Raw genomic sequence first — 10793 nt, 5'->3', positions numbered from 1 at the left:
AGGGCGCCCGGAAAATGTTGGAACGAGTCGAGAGCTGGAGTACAGAAGAACATTCTGATTGGTCGTGGAGCGGGATGGGGCGGGGCGAGAGAGATTTGGCCTACTCTGATTGGACGAAGCAGGGGGGGAGTGGTGGGGAATTCCCGCAGGGCGGAAGCGCCAGGGTCCCAGCAGAGCCCAGCGGCAGGCGGGCGGGCAGCCGCGGGGGACTCCGGAGGCTGCGGGGGCTATGGCCGGGGTCGCGTGCCTGGGGAAGGCTGCAGACGCGGATGAGTGGTGTGACAGCGGCCTGGGCTCACTGGGTCCGGACGCAGCAGCCCCCGGAGGACCAGGGCTGGGCGCGGAGTTGGGCCCGGGGCTGTCGTGGGCGCCCCTCGTCTTCGGCTACGTCACTGAAGATGGGGACACGTGAGTGGACCTTAGACTCCCAAGTCTAGCCCAAAGATCATCTTTACCTGATTCCCCAATGATGTCTGATCCTGACTCCCTAAACTCTTACCACTAAATCTGACCTCTAATCCTTCGCTTCCTAATTTATAATCCCCAAATCCTAACCTCTTGATAACATCATTCTCTTATTCAACTTTGATTCTAACTCGGTAATTTCTGACTCTCCTTTCTTGAATCTGATTCTCAGCTCCTGGAATCCACATCCTTTCCCACTGATCTGAAAACCGGATTTGAACTTTTTGACTCCAGTCCTGAGACCTTTGTTAGAACTCTGACTCCAGCTCCTCCTGACCTCCAACCTCCAAGATGATCTTTAATCCTTAGCTGGTGACTTATGAGCCTTATGCTTTGTTTTCCAAAAGTAATGCTCGGCCTCTGACTCTAAGATCCTGCCTTCTGAGCCCTAATTTTCAAATCTCACATTCAAAGAGAGAATGTAATCTTGAAAACAGGGATTCATCCCTTCAACAAATACTCATTGAACTGTTTTAGGTGCTGGTTATAAAACAGTGAAGACAATAGACAAATATATGAGCTTGTGGAGCATACATTCTAGTAGGGGTAGATGGAAAGGAGAGACAGAAGGACAGGAAGAAAGAAAGAAAGAGATAGATAGAGAGACTATGTATGTCAGAAAATGGAAAGTGTAATGGAGAAAAAGATGGAAAATGAAACAAGTGGATATCAGGGGAGAAGAGCATTCCAGCAGAAGGAACAGCAGTTGAAAAGGCCCCAGTGAGGGATTATACCCGGGGATTTTTGTCTGTTATGTTTGTTGCTTCCCCAGTGACTCGAACAATGCCTGACACATGGTGGGTGTTTCATAAATAGTGATCTTATCAAAGATCCAGTTTTTGGTTTCATTAATTTTCTCTATTGTTATTTAGTTTCCAAACATTTGAAAGATTTTGCAGCTATCTTTCTGATATTGATTTTAAATTTAGTTCCATGTAGGCAGAGAACATACTTAGTATGAATTAAATCCTTTAAAATGTGTTGATACTGTTTTATGACCCAGAATACGGTGTAGCTTAGTAAATGTGTGTGCACTTGAGAAGAATGCACATTGTGGTGTTATTGGGTGGAGCGTTCTCTAAATGTCAGTTTTAGGTTTAGTTGATTTATAGGGTTGTGCAAGTCTACTAATCTTTGCTAGTTTTCTGTCTACTTGTTCTAACAATTACTGAGAGAGGGGTATTGAATCCCCAAGTGTAATTGTGCATTTGTCTATTTCTCCTTGCAATTTTCTCAGTTTTTGCTTCATGTATTTTGAAGTTCTGTTTTAGGGAACAAAGCTAGATTTTTATGTCTAATCGACACCTTTGCCATTATGAAATTACCTTCTTTGCCCCTTGTAATATTCTCTGTGCTGAAATCTACTTTGATTTTAAAGTACTCATTCCAGCTTTTTTTAATGCAATTTTATTGAGATATATTCACACAGCATAGAAACCATCCTCCAGCTTTCTTTTGTCCAGTGTCAGCATGATATATCTTTTTCCATCCTTTTATTTTTAACCTATTTGTGTTTTTATATTTAAAGGGCATTTCTTATAGGCAACGTGTAGTTGGGTTTTGCTTTTTATTCAATCTGGCAATCTCTGCCTATTAATTAAAGTGCTTACACTCTTCACATTTAATGTAACTGTTGATGTGGTCATCTTTAAATTTGTCATCTTGCTATTCATTTTCTGCTTGTCCCACCTGTTGTTTGTTTCCTTTTCTCTCTTTTTTTCTGCTTTCCTCTGGAGTAACCAAGTATTTTTTGGAACTCCTTTTTATTTCCTTTGTTGGCTTATTAGCTATAACTTTTTGTTCTGTTATTTTAGTGGTTGCTTTTTAAGGCAGGGGTCTCCGTATTATGACCCTGTGGGCAAAATCCAGCCAACCTCCTGTTTTTGTAGGTTGTGAGCTAAGAATAGTTTTTATGTTTTTATTTTATTTTATTTTTTTTGTTTTTTTTTCATAGCAAAGTACAGTGCAAATTTATTGACTCCAATCATTCTTAGTCAAGATTTAAGCAAAGTAAACAGACAACAGAATTGTGATACAAATAAGCAATGGATTAACAGTAGATAAAAATCCTATTTTACTAAGAATTTTCAGTCCAAAAATCTTATTCCCAAATAAAATTGAACAGTGATTTATTCTACTGAGACATATGACTACAAAATATACACGATTATAAAACTACTCTTTTGTTTTTAACAATAAACATTTATTCAATGAAAACCTTGAAATAGTTTTGGATTAATGTCAGTAAGAAACTAAACTTTTTGAAAATTAGTATTAACCAAGTGTAACCTTGTGGAAAATCTGGACTGCACTTATAAATGACGACAGAGCACTGAATTCAATTATTTAAAGATTTACAATTATTAAAGATTTACTTTGGTTCCCAAAAGGTTCTCTCTAAAAGGATTTTTGTTTTTCAAACACCTGACATTAATTCATTTCTTTCTCCTCCAAAATCTAAGCATGGATTGCTTAGTTTTCTCCTGTCACATGGCATACCATAAGCCAGAAAACACTTAGAAGCACTAAATGAAACACTTAGAAGCACTAAATGAAAAATTATGCAAACAATAGATTTCTTAAAGTGCTAAAGCCACAACAGAGAAAACCCTATTTTTAAAACTTAAAAAGTTTGGTAGCTTGGGTTAAAGAGTGCTTATTAAAGAATACTTATTAGCATTATTTAAATCAATAATGCTTTTCACAAATATTGCAAAAAAACTCAATACCAGAAATTGACAAACTGATTCATAAAAATTTCAATTTTTGTTTTTAAATGGTTAAAAAATATTTAACATAGATTTTGTGACAAGTGAAAATGATACGAAATTCAAATGTCAGTATCTGTAAATAAAGTTTTATTGGAACACAGCTATGCTCATGATTTACGTTTTATCCATAGCTGCTTTTGTATCACAACAGCAGAGTTGAATAATTATGACAGAGACCACGTGGACCACAGAGCCTCCAATATTTACTATCTGGAAACTTTGCAGAGAAAGTTTGCTTAGGGTTTATAGTATACAATTTTACCTTATACAACTCGAATTTATCATCTACCTTCAAGTGATGTTATGGTGTCTCATGCATAGTAAAGGAAACTTACAGGAGTATATTTCTATTTTCTCCCTCCTGGAAATTATACTTTCGTTGTCATTCATTTTACTTATGCATACATACTTATGCACATAACAAAATGTCTTATATATACTTACTGTAGCATAATAAAAACTTGGCTGGCCTTTGTCCCCAATTCCTGGGGAGGTAACCTCTGAATCTTTGGGATTTCCTGTGATAGGAATATCTGTTATTATTTATGGTGGGCCCGGGACCATACCTGATAATCCATATGCTAATGAGATGACAGGGTGGGGCCATCCACACCTGCAGTCTTAGGGGGACTGGCACCAGAAAGACCAACCGTGTGAATAGGGGCTTTGAGCCACACCGTATCAGCCTGTAACAGCCTCAGCCTACTTCGCTGACCTCTAGAGCAGAGGGGGGCTGCAGTTTGAGTTCAACCACATGGACATTGATTCTGTCAATCATGCCTGTATAATGAGACCCCATATAAATTCAGGACATTCGAATCCTCGAAGAGCTTCAGTGATTGCAAGAGACACCACTGTGCCAGGAGGACTGTGCATTCTGACTCTGCATGGAGAGGACACAGAAGCTTAATATTTGAGACCCTCCTAGACCTCCCCCATGTGTCTCTTCTTTTGGCTTCTTATTTGTATCATTTCATGATTATAAAACTATGATCATAAATCTAGTGCTCTCAGTGAGTTAGGTGAGTCGTTCTAGTAAATTATGGAACCTGAGGGCCTGGTAGGAACCCCTGAATTTGTAGCCAGTTGGTCAGAAGTGTGGCTGGCCTGGGCCCCTGAACTTGCAACTGGTATCTGAAGGGCAATTTTGTAGAGGATGACCCTGAACCTGTGGAGTCTGTTCTAACTCTGGGTAGTGTCAGAAGTGAGTAGGTTGAGTTACTGCAGTATTTGCAGTTGGGTGTCAGAACGTTTTTGTGACACTTACACACTTACCCATGTAGTTAATGTTTTCAGTGCTCTTTTCATTACTTTGTATAGATCTATGTTTCCATTTGATATCATTTTCCTTTAACCGTTTCTTGTATTGTGGATCTGCTGGTGATGGGTTTTTTTCATCTTTGCTGTGTCTGAAAAGTCTTTATTTTGCCACTGATTTTTTTAAAGGAATTTTAATGAGCTATATACCATATAATTCATCCAAAATATACAATCAGTGGTTCATAGTATCATCATATAGTTGTGCATGCATCACCACAATTTTAGAACATTTTCATTACTCCAAAATAAAGAAAAAAGTAAAAATAAAAAAGAACACCCAAAAACATCCCATACCCTTTATCCCCCCCCCATTATGTATATATATATATATATATATATATAGTCTTTATTTTATTACTTAGCTGCCCATACACTGGATAAAGGGAGTTTCAGTCACAAGGTTTTCACAATCACACAGTTACTCACTAAAAGCTAAAAGCTTATACAATCATCATCAAGAATCAAGTTTACTGGATTACAGTTCAACAGATTCAGTTATTTCCTTCTGGCTGTTCTAATATACTAGAAGCTAAAAAGGAATGTCTATATAATGCATAAGAATACCTTCCAGAATGACCTCTTGACTATTTGAAATCTCTTAGCCACTGAAACTTTATTTTGTTTCATTTCTTTTCCACTTTTGGTCAAGAAGGCCTTCTCAGTCCCATGATGCCAGGACCAGGCTCATCCCTGGGAGTCAAGTCCCACATTGCCAGGGAGACTTAAACCCCTGAGAGTCATGTCCCATGTAGGGAGGTTGGTAGTGAGTTTATTTGCAGAGTTGACTGAGAGAGAGATTGTCCTTGATTTTTTTTAAATGTATTGTTCTATTTTGAAAAATATTTAAAACATTGTGAATACCACTTACTATAATGTATTTTCTCTTCCCTCAAAGTCCTCCCAGTTGCCCTTCCATGTGAGAGCTTAGGTGAGAGGAAAAACAAATTCAGTAGCCAGAGGTCTGATGCCTTGCCCTTGATTTTTTTTTTTAAACTCAATTTTATTGAGATATATTCACATACCGTACAATCACCCAGAGTGTTCACACTACCATCATGTAGTTGTACCTTCATCACCCCAATCTATTTTTTGTACCAGAAAAGTGAAAATAAGAATAAAAAATAAAAGTAAAAAAGAACACCCCAATCATCCCCTCCCTCCCACCCTATTTTTCATTTAGTTTTTTGTCCCCATTTTTCTACTCATCCATCCATACACTGGATAAAAGGACTGTGACCCACAAGGCTTTCACATTCACGCTGTCACCCCTTGTAAGCTGCATTGCTGTACAATCGTCTTCAAGAATCAAGCCTACTGGTTTGTAGTTTGATAGTTTCGGGTATTTATTTCTAGCTATTTCTCTGAACTAAAACCTAAAAAGAGTTATCTATATAGTGCATAAGAATGGCCACCGGAGTGACTTCTCGACTCTGTTTGGAATCTCTCAGCCACTGGAACTTGGTTTCATTTCATTTCACATCCCCCTTTTGGTCAAGAAGATGTTCTCAATCCCACAGTGTTGCGTCCAGATTCATCTCCGGAAGTCATATCCCACATTGCCAGGGAGATTTACACTCCTGGCAGATCCCAGGTAGGGGGGGAGGCCTTGCCCTGGATTTTGAAAACTGGATAAAGAATTCTAGATTGACAGTCTTTTCCTTTCAATACTTTAAAGATGTTGCTGCACTGTCTTCTGTCTTGCATTTATTTCTTACGTGAAATCTGCTGTCATCCTTATCTTCCTCTTTACTTAAGATGTCACATTTTTCCTCTGGCTGCCTTTGAGATTTTGTCTTTAACACTGGTTTCAAAAAATTTTATTATAAGGCACCTTAGTGTGGTTTTCTTCATGTTTCTTATGCCTGGAGTCCATTGAACTTTTTGGATCTGTGTGTTCCTGGTTTTCATGAAATCTGGACATTTTTTTTGGCCATTATTTCTTCAAAAAAAATTTTTTTTGTCTTCTTCCACTTTAGGAACTTCAGTTACAACTGTATTAGGCCACTTAAAATTGTCCCACAGGTCTTTGATCTCCTTTTCATTTAAAAATTTTTTTCCTTCTGTATTATATTCTAGATCGTTTCTATTGTTGTCTTTTCTCCTGCAGTCTAATCCATTGTCAATCTCATCCAATGTGTTTTCATCTCAGATGCTATAGTGTCATATCTGGGAATTCGGTGTGGGCTTTTTCTGTCATCTTCCATGCTTCTATCTTACTTATCAAACATGTAATACAGTTTTAATAAGGGTTTTAATGTTTTTGTTCACTGCTTCTAACATCTCGGTCAGTTCTGGGTCAGTGTCAGTTGATTGATTATTCTCATTATGGGTTGTTTTCTAGTTTCTTTGCAGGCCTGGTAATCTTTGACTGGATGCCAGATGTTAATTTTACCTTGTTAGGTGCTGCATATTTTTGTATTTCTATAACTACTCTTGGGTTTTGTTCTGGGATGCCATTAAGTTACTTGGAAGCAGTTTGACCCTTTTAGTTTTTTGCTTTTATGGTTTGCTGGGTGGCTCTGGAGCAGTGCTCAGTCTAGGGCTAATTTTTCCCCACTACTGAGGCAAGACCTTCCTGAGTGTTCTCCCCAGTGACCGATGGCTTGTGAGTTTTCTGGTCTGGCTCGTTATGAACAGACGCCATTCCTGGCTCTGTGTGAATGACAGGGACATTTTCCCCTCATCTATTTGGATAGAGTTCTGCCCCTAGACTTGGGCAGCTTCCTCACACACATGCAATGATCAGTGCTCTGCTGCACACCCAAGGGGGACCCCTGCAGATTTCTGCAGTTCTCTCTCTCTGTGCACTCTCTCCTCGGTCCTCTGTCTTGCAAACTCGGGCTTCCTTGGTCTCCCCAGACTCTGAGCTCCATCTCCTCCCCTTAGCCAGTTTTCTAGACTCTGCCTGGTTTCCCTCCCTGCACCATGGCTTGGAAACTCTAGGGCAATAAGTTGTGGTGGTCAATAGTAGGGCTCACCTCACTTGTTTCCCATCTCTCATCTATCACTGTCATTCATTCAGTGATGTCCAGTGCTCTTTAAAACTGTTGTTTCATATATTTTGCCTGAGTTTTTTTTCAGCTGTATCAGATGGGAGAGAAATCTGGTCCATGTTTCTTCATCTTGGGTGGAAGCAAAAGTCCCACTTAATAAACACTCATTTGACAAATCTGTTGAATTGATTCTGATCTCTGACCCTCTCAGATAACCTGACAACTGGTTCTAGAACTGTGCTCACAATGCTTAGTACACAGTAGGTGCTCCCTGTTTGTGGAATGAAGGAAGGCAAGAGTACTTGGCCTCTGCCCTCTGACCCCTACCTGTGTCCCCAGGGCACTGCACTTGGCCGTGATTCATCAGCACGAGCCCTTCTTGGATTTCCTCCTGAGCTTCGCCGCTGGCACTGAGTACCTGGACCTACAGAATGACCTGGGCCAGGTGAGCTCCCAGGGGCCAGGAAAGGGGTGGGGTGCTGGGGTACTCAGTGCAACCCCTGACCCCCGCCTTCCATTCCCGCAGACAGCCCTGCACCTGGCAGCCATCCTGGGAGAGGCGTCAACAGTGGAGAAGTTGTACGCGGCGGGCGCCGGGTTGCAGATGGCGGAACGCAGGGGCCAAACGGCGCTGCACCTGGCCTGCCGCACGGGGGCGCACGCCTGCGCACGCGCGCTGCTACAGCCCCGCCCCCGGCACGTCCGGGGAGCCGCCGACACCTGCCACATCCGGGACCCCGACCACACCCCTGACACTGACCAAGCCCTTGTGGCCTTGTACCCTGAACCCGACGTGGAAAAGGAAGAGGAGGAGAGTGAGGAGGACTGGAAGCTACAGCTGGAGGCTGAGAACTACGAGGGTGAGGGTCCTCAGTGACTGGGAAGGACTCAGGCTCCCCGGCAGGGCCCCAGCACCTGGCGCTGGGCTCTCCTTCCCGTACTCAAGACCCAGCCCCATTGGGAAATAAAATCTAGGCTTCAGGGACCCAGGCCTTGGGACCAAGGACCTTGACCCACATCCCACATTATTGAGAACTGGATTGGTGGGACCCAGGACCCCCACCTGGAGAGCCCAGACCACTTGGGACCACGATCTGTCATCCAAAGGCCCAGAGCTACTAGGAACCAGTTATGGGGACCCAGGCTCTCCACCTGCAAGGTGCCTCCCACCCAGGACCCCTACCCCCACCTACAAACTGCAGGGCCCATCCCTCCCAGAACTGAGGAATTCAAAGCCCAAATTGTGCAACTCAGGATCCCAGAGATAGGCAGCCCTCCTCAGCCAGGCCTCCTGGGACAAAAGACCCTGAATATCCAGTGTCCTGGTATGTAAGTCGCAGGCCCCCCACTGATAAGCCCACCACCTGGGGTCAGGCCCTTCCTTCCACAAATGTACTGAGATTAGCCAGAATCCACTCCTCAGGGCCCAGCCCCTCCCCAAGGTCACAGCCCCTTCAGCTACGCAGGTCCCTTGTGAAATAAGACCAGAGACCCAGGTCCCCTGGCCTCAGGTTCCAGACCTCCCAACCACAGACCCTATAATTTTCACCCACAGTTCCCAGACATCCCACAGCCCGGGCACTGGGACCTGCCTGCAAGCCCAGACCACCCGAGACTTAGGCACTCGGGACCCAGGTTCCTCTTTGGCATACCTACTCACTCTCAGGCCACCAGGCCCTCCCCGACAGTCATGGCTTTTGGGGCCCTGGCTCCTCCCTCACCACCACTGCCTGACAGTAATCACTCTGTCCCCAGGCCACACCCCACTACATGTGGCTGTCATCCACAAGGATGCTGAGATGATCCAGCTGCTCCGGGAGGCTGGAGCTGACCTCAACAAACCGGTGAGCCACCCTAAGGGGAGAGGGCGTTGTCCCCCAGAGTGGGGCATGGCCTCCAAGCCCTGTCTTTCACCTCCTCGGGCCTTCTGACCTCTCTCCTGCATCCCTGCCAGGAGCCCACGTGTGGCCGGAGCCCCCTACACTTGGCGGTGGAGGCACAAGCTGCTGATGTGCTGGAGCTTCTCCTGAGAGGGGGTGCAGACCCTGCTGCCCGCATGTACGGTGGCCGCACCCCACTGGGCAGTGCCTCACTCCGGCCCAACCCCATACTCACCCGCCTCCTCCGTGCACATGGAGCCCCTGAGGACGAGGATGACAAGCCTGGCCACTGCAGCAGCAGCAGCAGCAGTGACAGTGACAGCGGGGATGAGGGCGTGAGTCAGGAGGAAAGACTGGGCCCCGCTGGAGGAGGAGGGGTTGGTCAGGGTAAATTGGCAGGTAGGAAGGGAGAAAAGAGAAATTAGCCAGTGCACGGAGACCGACCTTAGGCTGCCATGATTGGAGAACACAGGCAGCAGTGCAAGTGACATTGGGCAGCAGTCAGAAGAGGCCTGGCCCGGGGTGGCTGGAAGAACCTGGGCAGTGATTACTGAAAAAAGGCAATGGCAGAAGTAGAACTCAGGCGGAGATGGAGCAAAAGACTTTGGACATGGTCACTGGTAAACCTCGGCAAGAGCGGGTGGCAACACGGGGAGTGAGTTTTGAGGCACAAGAGTTGGAGAACTGAGGCTGTGGGAAGATGAGCTTAGGCAGCAGTGATGTGAAAACTGCCAGCAATGGATGGGGAAAGACCTTAGCCAGCGGTGAAGAGAGGTTTGGCTGAGAACTTGGGAAGGAGAGACACTACCGTGGGCAGGGGAAGATGTTGAATGGTGGGGTTGGGGAACTGGGATAAAGGCAGAGGGAAGGGGTGGAGAACAGGGCTCAAGTGGCAGTGGTTGTTGAAAACAGCAGGGATTGAACTCAGACAGCATTGGTGGGAGAACTTGGGCAGTGGAAGATATGACCTTGAAAATGGTGGTTTGAGAACTAGGAGCAGGGAAGTTGACCTAGAAGCACGGGACCTTGGTCTTCAAGGAAAGACCCAATTCTTAGGGTGGGGGGTGGACGAACTTGGGCAGCGGGCACAATGGCAGCTGCCTCAGCCCCTCTGCCTGGTCCCCTCTGCCCCCAGGATGAATACGATGACATCGTGGTCCACAGTGTCCGAAGCCAAAGCCAGCTACCTCCCACCCCAGCCTCAAATCCTCTCTCTGAAGACCTCATCTAATTTGTTTAATTGTTAATATAATTTCCAATTTAATAAAACAACAGTTCTGACAATGAGAGATTAGACTGAAGTCTCCTTCCCAGCCTTCCTGGGCCCTTGTCCCTCCCAAATCAAGTGCTACATGATAAGCATT

The 10793-nt window shown here is 44.5% G+C and overlaps 1 protein-coding gene across 1 annotated transcript; it reads left to right on the top strand.

Moving 5' to 3' along the window:
- The first annotated feature begins 161 nt into the window (after positions 1–161).
- Positions 162–10718, top strand: NFKBIB (NFKB inhibitor beta). The gene is made up of 6 exons (XM_037820375.1): positions 162–408; positions 7889–7994; positions 8076–8409; positions 9305–9393; positions 9504–9764; positions 10565–10718. The coding sequence occupies exons 1-6, from the start codon at positions 230–232 to the stop codon at positions 10658–10660; spliced, it is 1065 nt and encodes a 354-aa protein (XP_037676303.1). The 5' UTR covers positions 162–229; the 3' UTR covers positions 10661–10718.
- The last annotated feature ends 75 nt before the right edge of the window (positions 10719–10793 follow it).

The sequence above is a fragment of the Choloepus didactylus genome, chromosome 27, assembly GCF_015220235.1.
Source record: "Choloepus didactylus isolate mChoDid1 chromosome 27, mChoDid1.pri, whole genome shotgun sequence".
NCBI classification, from domain to species: domain Eukaryota; kingdom Metazoa; phylum Chordata; class Mammalia; order Pilosa; family Megalonychidae; genus Choloepus; species Choloepus didactylus.
The sequence above is the reverse complement of the archived record's forward strand: the minus strand, read 5'-3'. Positions and strand labels throughout refer to the sequence as shown.